The 24,034-nt window shown below is 35.2% G+C and overlaps 1 protein-coding gene across 4 annotated transcripts in view; it reads right to left on the reverse strand.

Moving 5' to 3' along the window:
- RYR2 (ryanodine receptor 2) overlaps positions 1–24,034 on the reverse strand; it is a 369,436-nt gene that overhangs the window by 219,165 nt on the left and 126,237 nt on the right. For all 4 annotated transcript variants that reach the window (XM_079298135.1, XM_079298134.1, XM_079298133.1 and 1 more), the window contains exons 4-7: positions 21,595–21,615; positions 3,950–4,024; positions 3,112–3,190; positions 2,229–2,341 (exon numbers count right to left, since the gene is read on the reverse strand). In XM_079298135.1, the coding sequence (XP_079154261.1) occupies positions 2,229–2,341; positions 3,112–3,190; positions 3,950–4,024; positions 21,595–21,615 (288 nt within the window). The remainder of the gene's footprint in view (positions 1–2,228; positions 2,342–3,111; positions 3,191–3,949; positions 4,025–21,594; positions 21,616–24,034) is intronic.

The raw sequence follows: 24,034 nt of genomic DNA on the forward strand, positions 1-24,034 counted from the left end.
AGGAGTTCCACTCCCTTAGAAAAAGCATTCCTCAACTAGATTCAATACAGCTTATTTGGTCTCACTAACAGAGAAGATTCACAAAAATAACTTCATCTCTCCACAGTCCTAACTTTTGTAAAAGGCATCAGTTGCCACATTCATTTAAGAGTTGTACAAAATAGCAGCTCCAACATGACACTGCACTCAACGTGTGAACTGTAAATAGTTTAAAACTTATATGCTTTGAAGTTTTTTTGTAAACATCCAAATGGATTAGGACAAACAGTTTAAGATAGAGACAGCTTTCATAAAAAATATTCATTTATTAGTAACTCATTGATTATTCTTTATCAACTCAGTTTTCATAAAAGGTTCATTGCTTTATTGACAGTGTTAATATAATTACTGAATAGGTAACAAAACAAAACAAAAAAAAAAGATTGTAGAAATACATAGTTTACCAGCTCTAGTTTTGAAAAACATCTGTTCATAAAAATGTGAGTGCATGTTAGAGCACAATTAATTGGCTGAATACTTGTTCCATCTTACTGTCAAACCAGAGCTGTATAACTGGAATAGGCTTAACAACTATTCATTACAATCTAGCTCTAAAACAATTTAAGACTGCAATACAGTGCTATTTTTCTCTGCAGTGAAAATACTATTTATTTTTAGTATATTGATATTTTGCATGGAACACCCAGTACATGCATTAACACCACATCTTAAGGAAAATCAGTCTCTGCAGACAGAATTTTGCCTCTTGCTGTATAAAAGTACATGTGACAGTCTTGAGAATCAACAGCTGAGGCACAAACCCTAAATAATAGGCTGAGTTGATTGTTACTAATTAGAGACCAGGACGTGCCTACACAGATACACAATCTGTACCAAAATTCAACTTCAGCAACTCAACTCAGCAATTCAAAGAAACCCAATGTCTTTAAATAAAACCTTTCCATTAATTAGATTTCTCATAAATTCAGTCAACAAGTTTCTTTTTCACTATGTGTAGATACAATTCTCATAAAAGTAATTATTTAAAATAATTTTAAAATGCAAAGATTATCAGAAATTTTTCAGAATATTTAATTACAAAACATTAAGTGAGCTATTGAGCTTCTAATTAGAAGTTAAAATTATATTCTAACAATTATAAAAACGCATTTCCTATGTGTTTCAAATAGGAGGATATTTTCAATTTTATAACTGACATCTTATTAAACTGTTCACTTTTTTCTTAAATACTTTAAAAAACAGAAAAAAAGATTCATAAAAAATAAAAAGTGAATAATAGAGAACAAAGTTTAATGATGTATGCACATCTCATGGAATCACAGAATACTCAGAACTGGAAGGGGCCCACAAGGATCATTGAGTCCAGCTTCCTGCCCTGCACAGCACCTTCCCCAAGAATTACACGCTGTGCCCAAGAGTATTGTCCAAACTCTGTCAGGCTTGGTGCTGTGACCATTTCTCTGGGGACCTGTTCCAGTGTCCAACCACCCTCTGGATACAAAATTGTTTTCTAACACCCAGTCTAAACCTCCCCTGACACAGTTTCAGGCCATTCCCTTGGGTCCTGTCACTGTCACTAAAGAGTAGAGATCAGTTCCTGCCCCTCTGGGTCCCCTCACAAGTAAGTTGTAACTGCAGTGAGGTCTCCCCACAGTTTCCTCCAGGCTGAACAGATCAAGTGACTTCAGCTGCTCCTCCAATGCCTTCCCCTCAAAGCCTTCACCATCTTCAATGCCCTCCTAGATCTGAGAAAGATTTTTGAAAAACTCATAACTCTACCTCTTTAAATAATTTGTTTTTTAGAGTTCATGGGCCAAATCACTGGGGCTGATTTTTCAGAAGCTTCCAGCAAAATTATTTTCTTACTTTCTTTCTGCCATAAAGAGTAGTTCAGGTGTTAGAAACATCAAGAACAAACAAAGGAAATTTGTCTTAAAGTGTTGACCTCCATCATTACAGAGAATATGAGAGACCCTTTAATGAAGAAGAAACTTGTGTAAACCAGTGATAAGAAACAGTGAGCACAACAACTTGTAAAATATTTCAATTATATTTAATCATTGAGTATTTTAACTATATTTAATTATGATGTGCCAGTAGCTCTATATATTACATTGTACATCACCTCAACAAAATATGGACCTTTAAGCCCACAGTTTACTGTAAAATTTTCATTGACTCTTTTTCCTGTAGAAGAAACACTGTACAGATAATTTTATGCAACTTACCAAATATCTTTCTGAAGAGACACTGACTAAAATCAGATCATCTCCAACACGCACTTTTTCTCCTTCTGATCGTTGTTTGGAAGCAGGATGTATGGTCCACCAGCAAGCCTCACCTAATATCAATATTGAGTAACAGCAAAGAATGAAACAAGAAAGAAAAGACCCAATGTTACTGAAGTTACTGTCACACTTGTTTCAGTCTTAAAAGTTCTGATCCAGTTTTTACTGGGCTAAACCAAGTGTCCATGTGTTTTCCATAACTAGTCTACTTGCATCACTGTTGGAAACTCAGCTCCAAATACACATAAGCAAAAGACTAAGACCTCCGGAATAGTGATTCCAGAGTTGAATAAGATGCTGGTTCTCTGTATTCTCTAGGCAAACTGGTCCAGGCTATTTTTGCTAAAGTTATTCCCTGTCACCCTCATTACAGATTCTGGAAAAGACAGTGAAGAATATTCTGCTGAGAATTTGGACAAATAAATAGAGCAACCCATAACCAAGAGAAATGAAAATAAGCATTTACATATCACTTAAAATAATATTTGAAAGATCACATAAATCCAAATTCAAATATGTTCTTCCACTTTCACTGAACTGTTAGTGCCTCTAATCCCCCAGCATGTGTTCTAGTATTAAAGTCACAAATTGTGTTCCCATGATAAATCTTGCTTTCAGATGGGCTTCTTTAACTAAAACCATGTTACTCAGAAAAGAACTCCTATCTTTGAACACTTCCGTTTTTGCAGCTATCACTCTTACCACTCCTATCTAAAGCAAAGCTTTACAAAACAAGCAAACTTAATCTAACAAAGCAATTCTTAGACTTTATTTTTAGGCTGACAGTATTCTTCATTATATAGTCTTTTAAACTAGTGGTTACCTGTGGTGTCCTCTTGCAATCCTACATCAAATGCCAGTTTATCCATTGATGATCGAGATGTAGAGAGACAGCATAGGTACTACCAAAACAAAAAAAGCAAATATTGCTTGTTCTGCTCACTTCTAATAATATAAAAAGCCATTAACCTACGAACACAGGATTAAATATTCTTAGATTTTGTCCATTAGTTATTACCAAGAACATGTATGCCTGATAAGCTGAAATGCACTCAGGGAGCCTTGACAAAAAAATATGATCTAAAATAACCTCTCAGTCTACCCAGGTTATCTTTTTACTGAGATAGGAATACTAAGAGTGGAAATAAAGGAGCTAGTTGCATCAGATTTCATCACCATGAAGCCTCACTTGTAGGTAAGGCATTCAGAACCTGTATAACTCATCAGGGAATTTCCAACTAACACTTTTGTCTGAAATAAGATGGAAAACATAAGAAGGAATCTCCTTTCCCACCCAGTCTCTAATGTATGGTCAGGCTGACAGCAAGGACAGCTGCAGATTCAGTCACAGCTTAAGCAATCCGGAAAATTCAAGGGGAAAGAAATGAAAATTCACCAACTCAGACTGGCAAACAGGGAATTCAGCACTAGTGGAGACAGTTTTGGCACTTACCCAGATACAAAACCAAGCTGGTTATATTTCCAAGCATCAACCCTTCACAAAGGTTTCTAGGAACCACATGAGGCATAAAATGCCTCTGACGTGAGTAATTCTCCAGATAACAGTAAATGGCAATACTCCAGGCACTTTCAAACATAACTTTCATACAAAAAAAAAAGAAATGACTGCTGGTCCCAAGTGATGTGCCATGGTTACATACCATGCCGCTGTAGGAATGGCGCAGCAAGATTGCATGCCCGTAGAGCAGTGTTCGATGTCCACCACCTTGAGCAGACTGAAAGGTAAAGAGAAATTACACACTGGTATGTTTTAATAAAATGGAGCCTTTTGATAAAGAAAGAAGGAAAGAAAGAAGGAAGATGAGAGAGCACTGTGTACTTTGAGCCACCACTTATTATAAAAAATTTATATTATAAAAAAATGTCTTCCAGATTTTCGAATCCTTCTTCCTCATGCTGAAAGTAGGTAGCCTCTAAGAGCAGCTTAGATGTGGGTCACGCTGCCCTCTACAAACTTACCTACTGTTAAACACCTTCATATCCACCCATTTTCCCTACAAATTATATCCTTTTCTAGATGATGACAGATGATATGCAGAGGGAGATTTTTGAATAGTCTCCTTATTTTACCAGAGAGTAACGTTGTCTTCAATTACATTGATGACCATTGACCTGCAAAGCACTTTGTCCCACACTGCTTTAATACTATCAGACAGAATTCTTCACCAGCTAGAACAGGTAAGTGTTCAAAGACATCCAAGCTAACTCAACAGTATTTGGGGATTCTGAAAACTCAGAAATCATGTCAAGAAATCAAGTAACTGTTCCTCTTGAGAAACACAGCATATTATTCCAAGAAACTACAATCATTTCCCCCCAATATTTTCACTACAGTTTCTATTTATCAATAATCAGTTTAGACACTCATAAAAGCATAAATAAATCTTGTTAATGAAGAAACCTTCAACTTTTTCTGAGGATTTATGTATTCTTTATGCTGAAATACAGATGATTAACACTGGGACAGGAGCAGAGGCTGACAAGACACTGTCAAAAGCATAAGTTCATACCTCTCTGACAGAACAACTCATGTAACATTATGCACAGCACACTCTCCAAGAAGCAGTGATAAGTAAATATTTTATGAGTCCAAAAATGTGACAACTCCATAAGCAGCATTATTCTTTCATGTAGGAAGGTTGTATTTTATTTTAAGGAATTTAATTTCTTATATATGGTATTTATACCATTTCTTTTACCATAGAAGACTGACCTTCTGTTTGACTGGAACATCAGATAAATTAAAAGTAAATTTTAAAAAACATATTATCTTACATCTCTGGCAGCTACATTTCAGTGCTGAAGATCAATTTAAGAGAGTGGCTATGATGGCAACATGAAATTATTTCCCTTCCATGTTTATTTGTTGTCCTTCTTTATCTTAATCATAATTTTAGCATTTTTAAGAAACTACCAAGAGTTTCTGCCCTTTATGTTTACTGAAAAAAAAGCAACTTAATGGACACAAGGTATATTTTGACTGTCAACAAACTACATAACAGTCAAAATGCAGGGGGGCACATTGAAAAATCTCTTGGAAAGACTGAATTACAAGAATTTTTACTAAGAAATAGTCAAAATCATGGAGTTTGTCACAGGCACAATCTTGACAGTAAGATATGAAGACTTAGCTCTGAACTAGCATTAGTATCACCATTTTTTCCAGAGGCACTAGGAAAGAACAAGGCATTTGATAATGCCAGGCCCACTGTGCCAAAGATGAACATTGAATGTCTGCTACTCATCACACTGGGGAAGAGAGAAAAAAACTGCCATGAACATATTGCCCTACCACCATTTCAGATTCACCTGCAAACTTCATAAACAGCAGACATAGGTACCCAACTAACAAAGTCAGTAATAGGAAGAAAATGTCAAAATTTCACCAGTATTTTTATCAGAAGTATTCTATTTTATTATCCAAAAATTTTATATCTAACACAAAGATTGATCACCTGTTGTACAAAAGCTGAGAATATCATAACCAATAAAATCCCAGCAATATTAGCATGCCCTTACTTTGGCTATATTGATTTGTCTGTCTCGCACCTATTTTGTTAAATTCTCACTTGCAGCTGAATATGAGAATAGTTGGCTCTAAAGAAATTCAATCACTTTTGTGAAAAATGGAGAAGTGGGTTTTTAGATAATTTTTTTTCCAAGAGGATTAAGGCAATTCTCTTTAATTAGTATTGCTTTGTCCATTAGAAGAATGCAAGCAATAATGTAAAAAACATTCCACTTAAAGTTTTTGAGAGTCAATCATGATCAAACCATTCCTCGGGAGATAAAGTGAAAAGATGAAATAGAAAAACGCAGAAAATGATAGAAAACAAGGCTGGCTCTATGAAACTGCCTTCCATTTTGGAGCTTGTCTTCCAGGACATGTACATACCTGCAAGTTCATTTCCTATTTTAATGGCTCATTTCATAATTACACACTCAGCATTTATCTTTCTGCCAGAAACTGCATAGCAAGCAGCTGTTGGGCCATGATTATCTACTGAAATAATATTTGATTTTTAAAATTATCCACTCCATTCTCACCAGAAAACTGTACATTTTCCACATTAAAAAAAAAATTTAAAATATTACATGTAACAAATGGACTTCTGCAGCAAAGATGCAACATCCAAGATGAGATCTGACACTGTAATTTTACCAAATTTCTTGAAATATTGCAATAATAGCATTTCAGAAGACTGAAAGTAAGACTACTTGGAAGACACAATGCTGACTAATTCAATCCATAATGCCCACAGACTTTTTGCACAAATGTATGAATGGCATTATAATGAAAAGCATTATACAACCACATTACTTATCATGTGTCTTATTTTCTTTATGTTACTGATTTCCAATTTTCAGAGTAATTTCCAAATTTAACAAAGCATTCCTCAAATAAAACAAGGCTGAACAAAAACACGTTTGTCTTCAAAGCATAATTTATCCATTGAAGTTCTAGAAGCTATGCTATTCAGAAGTATCAATTATATTAACACAAAACTCTTCACATTTTATTCCCCAAGAACGTGGGTTACAGAAAAATACTTAAAAGTCTTCAGACCTGCCAAATACTAAAGATAATAATTTCAGATTGAAAACATAAGGGATTGACAAATTCACATTGCATGTGAAAATCTCCTGTAAACTGGCTGTCTCTAATCCAATATTTTTGCAGCTGGAATACAAGATTAATTTGGAGTCATCTCATTACCCAAAAGTAATTTCTAAAGAAAAGGCAATTTAGAATAGAACAAGAAGAATTAGAGCTGAATAAATTAACATTCAAAAACTATAAACAGATTTCAAATTCAATACATTCGAAGATCAGGCAATGACAGTAGATTATTGAGATCTGAACTGTTTAATTTGATGTAAAGAATGTTGTTGCAAACCAAAAGCATGAAAAATAAACTAAAATTGGGACATATATTTTCCATGCTTTCTTAATAGAAAGAGGATTAAAATGGCAAAAAGCACTAAAAAACTAGAACCTATAAGCTAAGTAGTAAAATGTTCAAAGATAGAACAAAGAAATTACCTATTTTACCATGAATACCAACCCAGAATGGAGTAAGATGTTATACCTGATTCAACCATCCCTTTTATCAGTACAATTTGGCACATACACCACTGTCACAGGCACAGAGATGTAATCAGTCACCTCACAGACCAAAAGACTCACTCAGCAGCACCTGCGCTGTGCCTGTGGCTGCACTGCTGCACTCCTGGACACACATGAGAAGCTGCAGGAAATTAATCATTCTCACATGAATATATGTTTTAAAACCATTTGTGCTTATGGGAACATCACAATGAGATCCTTCAGAGGCTGGTGAATAACATTGTGGTATCCATGATTTTGAGTCAGCCATTACCCTTCCATTCTTTTTATATTAACAGCCTTATTTCTACTAGACAAAAAGATCCCTTAGACCAATTACAACTCTAGTGAGAGCAAATGCTGATTTTTTTGCTGACTTTTCTTCACAGGTCCACACAATCTTCTAACGTGTGAGAAAAAAGAAAAAACTCTGAACTTCAGCGAGGTAGCAGAAAAAGAACCATGTGAAAACATTTAAAAGTATTTAATAATTAAAGTTATTTCAGTGCTTTGCATATGTAAAGAAAAAGCTTCTGTAATGTCATTATTCAGAAATGCAATGCTTAAGAAAGCCTGATGGCAATTGCATTTAGCACACGGTATTCAAACAAATCTAGTCACCCACAAAAGCAACTTAAAAATACTGAATGTGTCACAGGGGAACTGATTCACACTTTAGAAACACTTGTACAAAATAACATAGCGAGTTTTTAAGAAGAATGTAATGGCTTTTCCTGCTTCATTCCATGAGAGGTCCATATTAGAAAAATGGAATTACTGACATGTGCTATAGGGAAAATGCAGTACAGTAGACTTAAAAATATAATTTTAAAAAAACCAAATGAAACAATAAATTACATCAGTAAAATATAGCACACCAATACTTCCAAAAAGACACTTGCCAATATGCATACAAAAGGCATCATGTTCTCCATCACAAGGATGTTCCAAGTTTCATGAAGTTCAGGAGTTTATACTGTTAGACTACTGTTAAATACAAAGTTATTTAAGAAATACTTTATTTCTAAATCTAAACATTTAGACTAAATGCATAAGTAGAAGTATAGAATTAAATACAGAATTGGCAACAGTTACCTGTTTTGAACCCTCTTAAATGCAAACCTACCACCACTACAGAAATAAACCAAGAGGATATTGTACCCACCACTGATGGAAATGCTAAAGAATTATTTTTACATAAAAAAAGGAAATATTCTTCCAGTGATGAAATCTTCTCCAAGTCCCTTCCCAGGGACCCACATTGCAGCTGTCAATTTTTTCATTCCAGAGAATTCATTACATTCTGAAATTCTGGGTTTGATCCACTATAAAGAAATCAAATAGGAAACCTGGGTCTGACCACATGTACTGGCATGAAAAAATTCAACTACCATGTATTCTGAATAAAAGTATATTTAGGCCCTGGTGCTCCCAATTTCAAACAACCTGTGTGAAGATCAGAGATATAAGGATGTTGGAATCAATGCCTTTATCAAGATGCAGAGGAAAGCTTTGAAACCAGCAGGCTAATATAAGTATTTATTCTGAGCTGTTATTAAAAAAAATAAAAATAAAAAAAAGAACAGTGACTGCAAAAGAAACATGTGCATTGTTTATATAAAATTCTTTGCAACGTCCTTCATTTAAGCAAATTAAAGCTTTGTATTTAAGCAACCCACAAGGCAAAATGAAAATTATTGAAAGGATATGGAATAAATGCAAATCTTAAAAAATTTGAATCCTTATTTAGAAAGGAAAACCTCATGATGACAGAATTAGTCATTAAGTGAAAGAAATTAGGGAAAGAATAAAGGGTTCTGGGAGGAATAGGAAGGGAGGTTGTCCCATGGTCTGAAACCATCTCACCATGGTTCTACACAGATATTTGCACAATACTACAGCCATTTCTGTGGAGGAAATGATTCTCAAAATATTTCCATAGCAATGTAATATCTACTCACCTACTGATTTCATTATTAATGTGCAATTTCTTAATTTCTTGCAGAACAAAGTTGCTGGAGGGTAGCATTTACCTAAAATCAGCAATGATGCAGTCCTACAAGCTGCTTAGAATAGAAGGCCACAACAGGTAAGAAGTGTTGAACAAGACCTCTTGCTCCCCACAAGTGCATACTTTTTTCACATTGGACACAGCTTCAGATGACTAATGAGAGCTTCTTCCTGAATACCAGCCAATAGCCAGCTGGAAAACACAGGAAGACTTGTCCTCTTTATTTGCTACTCCCCATCATCAGGAAATGTCTGGCCATTTCCCCAGAAGCAGGGCTTCAGCACATATCATGGTTTCTCCAGAAGGCAAACGTAAATAACAAATGCCTCCAATTTCTCCTTTCCATAGTTTTTATATATGAGCTGACATCATTTGGTATAGAATATTTCTTTGGTAAATTTGGATCTAGTGTCCTAGGTGTGTCCTACCCCAAGATCTTTCCCACATCGGCCCACAGAGGAGAGGTGGAATGTTGGAGAGACAGTGCTGATGCTGTGCCAGTGCTGCTCAGCAGTAGCCAAAACACTGGTGTGTTATCAACACCAATGCAAAGCACAGCACTGTGAGGGCTGCTGTGGGGAAAACAAACTCCATCTCAGACAGACCTAATATCCTTGATGACAAAACACTCAGATTAATGTAGCTTAAGGCAACTAAACAGACAGAAGATAGAAAAAAGGCCCTTTTGGTCAGTAATTCAGCCCACTTAAAATCTGAGCACTCTGCTTGTGGCTACACAGAGAGCTCAGGATATCCATGGCTCAAAGTCTGGCATTCAGTTTTGTGAGATGAATGCCAACCAGAGTCCAGAAAACCCAAGCAGTGGTGAAAACAGAGTGTGGAAACTGACTGAATCACTTCAGAACTTGTGAAGTAACCCTGGAACAGAGCTAGAAGGCTTGTGAGACAAGATTAGTCAGGCAAAACTAAACAACTGATGTTTGGAATACTAACACTGGGAAATTAAATCTTCAGCAACATTGGAGAACTTGAAAATGCTGCAAGCAGTAAAGACTACAAAGCTACACAGAATAAGCCAAGAAGTTTTACATGTTCTTCTTGCTCATAAAAGTATATATTTTATTTTAAAATATTGATACAAAACCAGAATTTCCTTTCCAAAGTTATAGTATCGAGGCCTAGAACTCTTGAATTCTTCTACCAAACAAAGCAAAAATGCTAACCCTTCTGCAATTACTGCGCTCTTGGGTTTCTGTTTCCAGTGGTTGGCACCAAACCAGCATTTAGTTGCTTAGAATTTTAAAGATGCAAAGTAAATCAATTCATTGAGATGAGGCATTGAGCTATATTCCCTCACTCTGCTCCTATCACATAAGAGCAATATCAAAGATTGAATTCAAACAGTCTAAAACCTCTTTCTTTGTCTAACTGTAGTCTACACACCAGATTACATTAGAACAACAAACAGGAAGCTGAATCTCTCAAGACATTAGGTATGCTATACATATTCATGTCTTTGTACTTTTTTTTTAAATCACTATTGTCTTCTGTGAAATTCACTACCAAACAACAAATGTTGCAAAAATTTAGTCATAGGGATTAGTATGATTGATGACTGCTAGTATCTACTCCCAGATAATGATGGCCACTGTGACCAAAAAAAAAAAAAACAAAAAAAACAAAAACCAAACCCAAACAAAAAAAAAAAAATAGTAAGAAAAACCAAGTTTTAAAGTAATCAGCAGCTACCTTTTATCTTGCGCCAGACTAAAAAAAACCACAACAAAACAAAACCAACATAAAATAAAAAAATAACTTCATCTAAACTACAGGTTTCCTAAAGATGGTTTGAATTTAAAAAGCTGCATCAGACGTAATCATGCTCTATAAAAATATCACATAAAATTCAGAATTTGAACAAAGCAGCTGGCCAAAAAAAAACAAACCAGAAGTATGTTTTAGTCAGTTGAGAACACAAAAATATTTTACTATCTACATTAAAAAGACTGAAATAATTAGTTATGATGACAAATATTTGTGCCAGCACCCTGCTAAATGATCCCAATTTTGCTAATATTGACCTGTTGGAAGGCAGAATTAGAAACCCTTCAACTATACATCATTATTAATATTTCTGACACTACATTTATGTTATCAGTTTCCTTGCAATGTGAAACTTCACAAAAATGAAAAACAGACCCATCAGTAAAAATTAATCAAAAATAAATAATATTGATTGTCTGTTTCCAGATTTATATGTAAGACAAACATTTATATTTATGGCTTAGGCAATACTTCCATTACAAATGCCTATTTTCAAGCACTTCTAGTGTTTTGGAAAAGAAATTGCACAGGAAGATAAAATTTATCAATTTCTCCTTTAGCCTAGTGAGGATTTCTCTTCCCCCATTCTCCTGCTCCTTATCTGCATAGGACATAGAAGAAATAATAAAAGTCTTCCTGGTTATTTTAGAGCAAAATAAGTGGAGGAGGGAGGCATTTTTATGCAGGTTAAGGATCGTGACTAAGCTTTTTCTGTTATTGTATGGTACAAGGAATGTGAATCATCCTTGTCACTTGAGAAGGAAACTCACAGATAAAGAATAAGACAGACAGCCGAGTGGGAAGAAAAGGTGGATCAGCAGAGGAATCATGCTAAGAAAACTCCTCTGACATCATTAAATCCAGCCCTTAAAATAGAACCACTTATCAAACTGAGAATTGCTCACTTTTGGAGAGTGACAGTGAAGCAAGAGCACACCATAGAAAAGTAAACTCTTAGGGGATAAAAATCAGTAATCAGTTTAGAAGGTGAATTGGGAATAGATTGATAATTAAAGTAGAAAATAGATAAGCAATACATTTTGTAGAAAACTGCAGCTAGTTGTTCAATGTCAGTTATTCAAAATGCCTAGAGGTACACAAGTGCTTTGTCATAGCCTTAATGAGACAAAAAACAAAACAAAACTAAAAAAAAAAAAAAAAAAAAACCAAAAAAACAAAAAGAACAAAAAGCAGCCCCAAGAATTAGAGCTCCTCCAGCAAATGCCAGTGACAGGCCCATCCCAAAGGCTGTCCAATCACCCCACAGGTGAGACACCAAACCATCAGAACAGCATTCTTGTGACAGAAGAAACAGTGTGCTGTCCCTGTTTTCCAAAATATTTTACTGTAACTTCTGCTATTTATTCATTGTCTCAAGATTTTGTATTTACTACATAATGCTACATTCTCACTGAAAGGATTAGTATGAAGTGAAAATTAGAGAAGCCGGAGAAAACTCCTTTCTCCACAGTCTGCCTTTGGTCCTTCAAGACCACAACCCCAAAACAAACTAGAGTCACTGTGATTTCTAAATTCTTCTTTTTTTTTTTTTTTTTTTAACTCGGTATGTTTTAGGTTCAAGAAGACCTAATTATGGTAAAAATTAATAAATAGCATTAATTAAATTGTCGGAATCCACGGGAAGTATAATACCAAATATTTAACTTCCTTACCTTCATCATAAATTTCTGTAGATCCATGAGAAGGAGAAAAAAAAGAGAAAATGTGAAATGAACATTTGCTTTCTGGTGCATAAAAATGGGATTTGTTTCCCCTGAAAAAGTGAGTGGGAAACACTCACTAGAAACCACATTTAAAAGGAACATTTATCATTGCAATTAACATAATTATAGCTTGTGCTAGGGAGCAAAACAGCTACTCTGAACAAGGCTTTATCCCTTTTTTATTGTTGTTGCAATAGTTTTCTCAGATTTTTCTTCACTTGAAATAATACATGAAACACCTATTGCTTAAATAAACACAGTACAGGCATAGCAGGAGCCATGCCCAATCATCTTAAACAACTTGTTCTGATGAGTTTCTAAAAAGTGAAATCCTGCACTCAAAGTGCAGTGCTGAAGAGCAACACCACTAATGCAGTAACATATTATATGCAAATGCAAAATAAATTAGGAAAATTTAAATATTAGTAAGACTTCATGCACTGGTTTAACAAAATCATGTGTCACATGGCTGGTGCTAGAAGATTATGGAAATTTTTAGGTAAATTATCATGAAGGTTGCTCAAAAATAAAAATAGAAAGATATGTTACATTAAGTAATATGCTTTTCTTTGTCAGAGATTCATGGCCACCTTTCCCCTTTTTTCCTCATCAGTTCATGTTTTGATATCACAAAGGTTGAAGCTGAGGACTGAAGTTTGTCTCTATCCCAAATGAAAAGATATTCTAACTGGAGAGCTTCCAAGCAAGGCTGGCTGCTTTCATTTCATCCGTGCTTTTTTAAAGAGAAGTATCTGTTCTCAAAGATGTACAAAATGTTCTAGCTAAAAGAAAAAAAAATAATCCTATAATCTAATCATTTTAAAATGTTCAAAGACTTTTCTCCTTTTGTTCTTTAGGTCTATTTGGTTGTTATCAGAATAGTTTTGTAGGTGTCACTCTGAAATTTTGCTGCTTTTACTGGGTGGTTCCAGAAACTAACCAGGAATTTTTGCTGAGCTTTCTACAGTGGGATGTGTGTAAATTCATTACTACATAAACAATTTATGTACATGATTAATTCAAATGCATCCTTTCCTATATTTGTCAATACAGACTTTCACTTGTTGCCAGTTTATCAAGGACATCAGATCAACCAAAAAACCTCTGTTTCTTCCAGCTCTCATCCATAAAATTTTATTCTGAGAATTATATAACCCCACTGCTTTTTCCATATTACAAGTACATTAAACAACAGCCCTGTAAAACCTTCTGGTTCTCTTCTTGATAATTTATTTAAATGCTGGATTGTAATCTTTTAACTACCTTAAAATTAAAGTGAATAGTTTATATCTTCCCTTGATTACAAAAATTATACAGCAGCTTCTTGTGCTGGATTCTTTGAAAAAACAGATTTAATAATTCTTTCTCCTCAATTGATGCATCGAACTATAGTAAATGAGAGAGAAAAAATTATTTGGGTCAGTCATAACATCTACTTTAGAGCTATTCAGTTACTAAATAATTTTTAAGATAATTTACACATCATCCTTAGAGCAAGAATGTGCTATGAACAGGCTCCCTCAAGAAAACCTGAAAGACAATAGCTGGTGAGGGAGGTTTGAGCACATACCTATTTATCTATCTATTGCTTTAAAAAAAAAAACACCATACTCTGAAATGTAATTGTTGCAAAAATGTTTTCATGGCAAACACTTAAACATATATGTTACACAAATGCATATGTTACACATATGTTAATGAACAAATGCAAAGTGAATGCCCCTGTGAAAGCTCAGGCCAAGCCTCAGAAGTCACATATCATGACCTGTGAGGGCCACAGCTGCAAGCAAATGGCCAGCACAGAGGGTTCTGGACACTCTTGTCATACTGTTCTGCAAGAACATTCTTCAATGTTTTTAAATGAAATCTCTTCTTAGCTAAAGTAGAATGCTCGATTTGAGAAACAGTTTTCAGATTCAGGGCAAAAAAGGAGTGAAAGAAAAAAAAAAAAAAAAAAAAAACAGCAGAAATTACATACTTCACATATGCAACAGGCTGTTACACAAGAAATTTCTTCAACTTGTTCTCTGCAGACGGAAAAAGTTCCTGTTCCTTAACACTTGTTCTCTGTGTCTCAGGACAATTGTGCACGAGTTTCTGGACTAACATTAACAATTCAGAACACATGTATGAAAATTAAACAGCTAGAACAGACATAATTTCAAATTTCTTAAAGTCATTCTAACTTCCTCTCCTGGTTTTTCTCTGGGACAGAGTTAATTTTCTTCCTATGGCTGGCGCAGTGCTGTGTTTTCAATTTAGGATGAGAAAAGTGTGAGTAACACATATTATAGTTGTTGCTAAGCAGTGTTTATACTAAATCAAGGACTTTTCAGGTTCTCTTATCACCCTGCCAGGGAATAGGCTGGAGGGCACAAGAAACTGGGAGGAGACACAGCCGGCACAGCCAACCCAAACTGTCCAATGGGATATTCCAACTACACAGAGCCATGCTTTGTATACAAACTGGGAGAAAGCTGGCCTGGAGCTGCTGCTCAGGAACTGGCTGGGCATCAGTTGGTGAGTGGTAAGCAATTGCATTGTCCGTGACTTACTTTGAATATTCTAATTCTTTCTGCATTATGATGTATTATTACTTGGTTTTCTGTCCTATTAAGCTGTGTTTACCTCAACCCACAAATTTTACCTTTTTTTTCTCTCAATTCTTGCCCTAATCCTATTGGAGGTTGGGGAGGCAGTGAGTTAGCTGTGTGGTGTTTAACTGCCTGCAGATTTGAACCCCATCAATCCTTTCTGGAGTCCAAAATGGGGCACAAAAGGTTGAGATAACAATTGATCTGACTAGAGCTTATAAAAATCATTTATGAGCATTCATTTTGTTAGTTTACTAGTTTCTGGGACCAATGCTGATTTATTTGTTCTCAGAGTCCATGGATATGTAGAATCATAGAATGTTTTGGGTTGTAGGGGATCTTTAAAGATCATCTAGTCCAAACCCCCATAATGAGCAGGGACATCTTCAACTCGAACAGATTGCTCAGAGCTTCATTCAATCCCACCTTGAATGTTTCCAGAGATGGGGCATCCACCACCTCTTTGGGCAACCTCTTACAGCATCTCACCGCTCTTACCATAAAAAAACCCAAATAATATAGAATGATCCTTTATCAGAATAAATCCACCACCCTCATTCTATCACAAAAGACCTTGATAAAAAGGCCATCTTTCTTATAGCTGCTGTGCATGTTCTCCAAGTTGAATTATGTAACATCTTACTTGTGGTCCATGCTGCCTGTTGTGCTGTTTGTCCCCTCTGGGGGCTTGATTAAGGCCATTATTTTGCTATATTTTGTGACACTCCACTAGGGTAGGATAAAATTGAGGGTGTGAGACTAACCTGGAGTTCGTACTCAGCATTGCCACCACTTCTGTATTCCATAGTAGTAATAGGTTCTAGCAGACACCAATGTATAGTCGTAGTACCTTCAATTTCTGGAGTGACAGGGGATCCCAACAATGGGACTGCCTTGGAGGTCAAAGTGAGCCTGACTAGGAATGAGCAGCAAAAGCACTCCATCGTGACTGGGGCAAGGGGAGTGAGTAAGCAGTGAGTACAGTAAATTCTGTACAAGTGAGACCAATGCAAATGTGATGACTAAATGCATTGAAAATACCACTTTCTCCTTCATTTGTTAAAGAAATCAGTTTCTTCTAATTTTTAATACTTTTTCTCTAGTGTCCAATTTTTTCAGAAGTTGACCTCAGAGGGAAGACTGGTAATTGAATGTAACCAACAACAGGATGATTATCCTCTGATGATATTCCTCTGATTGAGTCTTCAGTTGCATATACTATGTGACCTTTTGGGGACAAATACTTATGTCAGTGCTTAGCATCAAACAAATATCCTCTTGGAGGAGCTAAACTAAGCATTCAGCAGCCAGAATACCTGACTGGCTTCGAACACAGCCTGAAAAAGGAAAAGTAAAAAAAAAAAACTTTGCAGAATTTCAAATCATTAGATTTGAAAAACATAACACCTGTCATTCTATTTGTCTTCCTAATTATTTCCTCGTTCTCAAAATAAAGCAAATACTTGACATTTAAAACCTACTGAAGGTTTATCTGAGGACACTAAGGATATCTTTTTAATGTAAATATTTACAGCTGTTTGAAGCCATTATACTCCTTGGCTCCTTGGACAGCTTTCACTTACTATTCTAATTTTCCATAATTTCACCTTAATTCTTGGGCTTCCTGGCTAGATGCAAAGAGAAAAACATTTTTATTTTATTTGGAATTTTTTAACAGGAAAGTTGCCAAAAATCCTTCAATTTAGAGATCATCTCCTGACATCTTTTGTACAATTCTTATAGTATTCTATTTGTTTGCGTAGAAATATTAGATCTCTACACTAACCTATCCAACAAGTATTGAAAACAAGCAAACTGCCTTAATTCACAGAAATTACTATTGCTACACAGAACATAGCTTGAAATTCTCAGATGTATAATTGGGACTGAAGAAGAAACACCCAAGAAACCCTAGCATACATTTGGAAATGCCACTATTTGACTGAGAAGTTTTAATCACTTTAATCATCTTAACGGATTTCTTTTAAAATTAGAAAGTGTACTTAGAAAATGCTTGCATTAGTTTATTTTGGTGACGTGAATTAGACTTGGGCTTCAATTAGCATCTGCTAGAATATACAATACTCTAAGGATGGAATTACAGATATGGTTCAAACTATCACTGTAGGTGTTGCATTTTAATAGCATTTCCACAGTCACTCCATTTTGCTATGCCTGTTCACTTTAACATCATACAGTATTATCTCACATTTTCCTTGAAGACATATATTAGAATGAAGTTCTCAGTATATAAAATTGAGTTAACATTGCTCATATGACTCCCTACACTGAGTCACCTCTGCAGTCTATGTTACATCTAAAATTTGAATGCAAATTACTGCAATGCTGGGGGATTAAATATTTGTGCACAAATAGCATATTTTCCCAAATATGAAAAATCTATATATATTTAAGCAAATTAACTGTGTGAGCAAGAAATTATAAGAAAAAGGTTGTCCTTATATAATTCATGTAATGCTTGAAAATCTTACTGATTATAAAGTTCTAATGTGCAATTAATTACTTTACTAGAACTGAAGATGTATTATTTGAATCATTTCCCTTGATGAAGCTTTGTTTTGTGGCTCACCCCAACCTCTACCAGAACCCAAGGTTGTTTCCTCTAGTCAAATTCCATATGTTATATTTATCCAGCCTGCACTATCAAAGTGAGAATTTATTCACTACTTCTCAGCTCAGAAGTCTCTGTAGTGAAAGCAATTATTTTGAAAAGTGTCTAAGTGTCTTCCTTACTCTGCAAGTTTCTTTTCTCCAAAGAAATTGAAAATTAGCTTTACTAGTGGCATAAAACTGAGCTAACATAGTAAATACTCAAGGGGAAGGGAAAAAATGTACTATTACCCTCAGTGGAAGAGGTTTCTCTGTCTCAAAAATTGAAGAAAATCCTACAATGTTATAATTAGCATAGCTTTGCCATCAGCCAGGGTAAACATGAAAATTCTTATACATCGCACTCTGAAATTTAAGAAATAATACACTTAATTTCCTTTCAGGTATAAAGCTCTTCAGAGTAAGCCCACCTGAAAACAATAATTCTGGATGCCTCTTAATGCCAAATTTTAAAAATAATTTACCAACTAGGTGCAGTCAAATGTGTAAAAAAGGCCAAATTATTGCATCACCAGAGATACCCAAGAAAATTTCTTACTCTTACACTGAAACCTGTTGCAGAGCTAAGCAGTTATCCCAAAAGTCAAGGCAGACACTCAGGTGTTTTTATGAGTACATTAGTCCTGTTGTAGGCAAGTATATACCACCTCCCTTGAGATCACAAATCTGCAAGCACATTGCTAATTCACAGAAGGAGGGACTTTAAGATTATTGCCCTTATTTCATAAATATATTAAAAGAGAAAAAAAATGTCAGGGAGATGAAAGGAATTCCTTTCAGTATGTGTTATTCAGTTGCATCTTAATTCATTATTGTCATTTTCTCTGTAAAGAAAATACATTCAGGGTCTTCTAAATTGTGGTGCAAATTTAATAAATCCCTTTGATCAAATACTGGGGGCTTCCCACCTTGGTAGTTTTATAAAAAGCACAAAAGCCATTTTCAGATATGAAACAGGAACCAGGATGCCTTACTTCCATTAGGTTTTACATTGGACAAGATGTCTTTAATCTGCTTGATTCTGCACTGAAGCAAACCTACAAGCCCTCACACTCACACCTGCTCAGAGACAAAGGGATGAAGCCAAGAGTTCAACAAGTATCTTAAAACAATTTAATTTGTACCAGCTTCAACTGCCAGCACATTCCTTCAGTAGAATAAAGATTTTGGAACAATATCACAAGAAGAACTATAGTCATTTGACAGAAGTACACAGGAACTGGAGTAATTTCTTCTAAAACTTTTGTTAGTACACTTTACAGGCTAGAACAGCTCAGAAGTGAATTAATATATCTTATCCTTTGAACAGCATCAAGCTGCTTACAGCAAGGTTCAGCTAGTAATTTGCTCATTAATTTGACATGAAGCTTCCCTCTGGGCTTGGGCTTTAAGGTTTCCACAGACAGATACAACCAAACACACTTGCATTAACCTTGTGGGTTCTATACTGGAAAATGGCTTATCAGGAAATACATGTGTTAGAGTGAGGTGTCTGCCTCAGTGACCATGCAGCAATACAATAGCCAGCTTTCTACTGCACTAATTCACTGCACCTCCAGCCCCCCATAAGACCTCTAGTACCACTCTGGAATTACAGAGGGAATTAAAAGTTCCTTTATAGGCCAGACTGGAGCTTCATCTGAGAAAGAATAATTTTATGCATGAAGTAAAGCCAGTATGCACTCCATCCCCATCAGAGAGGTTGTCTGGATTATACAATCAGTCTATTAGCAAGTTTAAAGGAAAAGTCTTAACCCACTATAACTTGGAATGACACACTTAGCTTTGCTCTCATGGGAACCAGTTCTTTTTAAAATGGTTTAAAGACACATTTTGATGAAGCAGTCTTTCCAAAACAAGATTTTGATGCTACTAAGTTCTGCATTAAAACAAAAAACAAAAAAAACCCAAACAAACAAAAAAACCAAACCAGCAGCTCTGATTTCTATTTATGCAAGTAATGCTATATTTTCCATGTTCCATGAACCCATTATGAATGCTTCAGTCAAAAATAAGCCACCTCAGTGTCACCAATAAACTTCTGGCATATAATATTTCACACATTGTGGACTATGAGGAGAGGTGCCTGTACAGTACTGAAGATGCTTTTTATTAATGTTTTTTCTCTTTATAACAAAATTACTCATAGGAATAAAACAACAGAATCTAAAGATGCATAACCAAGCTTTCTTAATCATAATTAAAAATTGGACAATGTGAAACGATAACCTGATCATCTGTATGTCCCCAAACACTTAAAATCAAATGTATAACAATTCCTGGTTGTCATAAACACCAGATCCCTAGAATATGGATAATGCTGTCATACTGATCAATTAGCAAAAATTAATACTTAACTGCTATTGTTAGTTATTAGTTAATTTAGTTAATTTATTTTTTAATAAATATTTTAAACATCTACCTATATATGCGATATGACACAGATATTTTTGAGTACAGTAGAAACAGTGTTGAAAAGCCTAAGTCACTATTTAAACAATGTACTTACCCACAGGAATCTCAGGCAAGCTCTACCTTGAGTCACTACTTACTATAAAGATGCAATTAAAGATTAAAATTCTGTAATTTCTGGCTGAAATAAAATGAGATCAGTGCTACAGTTATGTTATTGGCCATATTTCAGAGGACACCTGGGGGTGTCTCTGGTCATGTGCAGCCCAAACTAAGTATTAAGAAACCAAGGAGACCTATTATAGTCCAAACTTTCAGAGAGATCTCTAATATTTTCAAGATGAACAAACAATTCTACACACATTTTATGACCACTAACTCATACATAACAATAGTGTTAGAGATTACATTGAAGAAAAACACACATAAATATGTCCCACAGAGGGGAGTTATATCAAATGCCCAAACAAATATGTATGATATACACAGACACATTAGGAAAGGTCTTAACAACACATTAAGCAGAGAATTGTGCTTTATTTGCTAAGATCTAGGAAATATTTTTTTTATTCTTTAGCAGCTGTTCTCTTCCTCCAAATATGTTTTGTATAGTTGCAGCTCTACACACAGCATCACACATTATTTATCAGTATTAACTATCTTACTGTCATGCAGTTTAAGGTTACAGTGTCTATGCTGGAAAAGACAGGGTGGGTTACAGAATGGAGTTATAACATTAGACAGCAGGGCTCAAAACTTAAAGGCAGTAATCATACATTTGTGTTACATGATTCTTTGATTAAATTTAAAGAGACAAAATTCATTGTGGTAACATGAAATTTGCTAGGACAATTCAGGAGTGACCAGATTTTACATGACCATGTATTCACCCCTTTTTTGGTTTTTTTGAGCCGTGCAAGTTGAAGGGTCATGAACACACAGGGTATCAAAACAGACAGGTTAGACTCAGTGGCAACATGAAACATTTGGGATCAAGTGAATAAAAGACAGAATCACATACCCATTTTTCCACATCAACTAGCTGTAGAAAGAAAAAGCAAGAAATCAGTAAATCTCTTTCCTTAAATACAGCATATCAAAGTCTATTTTGAAGTTAACATTTCATATTTTCAGAAATGTATCTAGTATGAAAGAAAATGTATTCTATTCTATAGCTTCTAGTAATGAAGATATTCTCCTGGCACCTTCTCTTTAAAATGCCAATACCTCACTTTCTGTCTTTATTTTGTGGAAAGCACTTCAAATAATTCTAGATTATTCTAAATTCTAGAATGTCCATCTAAAAATCAGATAAGAGGCAGCAAAGGAAGAATGATGCTGAATTATTTCCACACTGTATTCAGTACCAACCAGTCAAAAATTCAGAACACAATATCCTACAAATTGTATCTCTATTTCCTCTTGGGTAAAGCTCTGCCATTAGTGAACATTATTCACTTGAAAAGGTTTCATTGCTGCTATCCATGGTTTGCCATTTTAAAGAATGCCATAAGTTAAAATTAGGGGGTACCTGTCAAACCCTGACCCTACAACCTGCAACATATGAGAGTATCTTGAATAAGAACTGAGAACAGCACATAAAAATGTCATCGATTTCTTCTTTGGGGAAAGTGAGAATAACTCCAAAAGCTTAAGGTTTTATATTAACAAAACTCTTTCAGGACCCATTAAGGAAACATTTTAAATTACTCTCTCTAAAAAGTCTTCGTACTATCTTACAGTCTCAGAAAGGATTGAGAATGTCTACTAGAACATATTTTAGCAACTAGAACAGTTAGTATACCACTACCTATTGAATTGTCCATTTACTTTATTTTAATGGACACCCGACAGCTTCCTGAGCCACGTGCAATATATTCCAAGTATTTACATGCTGCACACACTAATTCTACATTGGTATATTCATGTTTAAATAGAATGTCTCAGGACAGCCCCTTGAATGGTGCATTGCATGTAAACTTGTCAAACCATACAGTTTGACACCTACATGGGAAAGACTATGAATTTATCCAGAGAGATCTGATTCTGAAAGTGTGGCACAATGCACAGCACAATAAGATCTTCCATTTGTAACTACAGCCATATTTTATAGGCCTTCTGCTGTGAGCTTCCTCAGAGCCCTCCCAGATCCTGCTGAACTCCTGCTTCACCTCTTTGAGTGACTCAAGTCACAAGGTGACATTTCTTTCTCACAGACCACTTTGCCACAACTCCTAAAACTTGTTTGTGCAACATATGGAGACAAAATTTTGTCTGCTTTTGGAACCTCTTCTGGAAGACTTGTGACCTGGACATGCAGTATCCAATTTGGGGGAGGAAATAGGCATAAGCATGATAGAACATTATATTTATTCATCTGGAAATTTCTAGGAATGCAGATTAGTTAAAGCTAAAAACAAGTAAGATTACTCATATCCAAGAGTAATTGTCCTAATGTAGACAAAATAAATGTAAAGCTCCCATAAACAGAAATTAAACAATGGATACCTCAGTCTAGCACACGTATCTAAGATCTAAGCTATGATTCAGAAAACAGGCAAGCAAATGCTTCACAGCACATCAAAATACAGATTCTGTTTCACACTGACACCTCCATCTTGTACCTGTCTTCAGGACTAGAAGCCATAGAAACCCTTTTTCCTTGGATTTCCCAGCACCCATCTAAAGTCAGGAAACACTAAAATTCAAAGTTTCTGTTGCTGTATATGCATTGGTCATTAATCCAAGAGGAGAATTGAAAAAAAATAATTAAAACATAACCAAACAAAACAAACAAAAAATCCACATACACACCAGAAACTGAACAAACAAGTAAACAAATTCCAATATTCTCTTATACAGGATGACATTTTGTTACTTTTTTTTTTTTTTTTTGGAGTGCTTAATGTTCCTTGGACTTGAAATTACCTGTTCTTACTATAAATTACTCAGCTCAGGTATTGCTGAGTTGTCCACCTGCTAGGAGGTGTAGATCTTTCAACTGGTCTAGGAAGGTTTAAAGTTCAGGATAGGTTGGGGACATGGTAGGCAGCGACTGGCAGTCACTTCTTAAGTTCCCTCTACTGTAGCATCTCACAGTAACTACTTCATTTCAACCATACATTGTGTTAAACACAGTCCAAAAGAACAGTACACTCATTTCTTTCTTAGAGCACCAGAATTTTGAAATTCAAATGCAGATCCCTGGAATTCAATACCTTTTCTTCATCCAGCTCATTTTTTCTCAATGTGACCATTAAGTTACATTTTTTTAGAAAAATAAATTGTTTATGTAGGTATATACTGATTTTTCTCTTTTTCATTACCCAAAGAGTATTTGGATTTACAATATTTCCTTCAGCAGAGGATGCAGGATCTATATTAAAACATATATACCACAAAGGCATTAGAAATATTCTTTCCTCATATACCTGGGTACTCAAAGATTTTCTGAGGAAAAA

This window comes from Erithacus rubecula (assembly GCF_903797595.1).
Source record: "Erithacus rubecula genome assembly, chromosome: 2".
NCBI classification, from domain to species: domain Eukaryota; kingdom Metazoa; phylum Chordata; class Aves; order Passeriformes; family Muscicapidae; genus Erithacus; species Erithacus rubecula.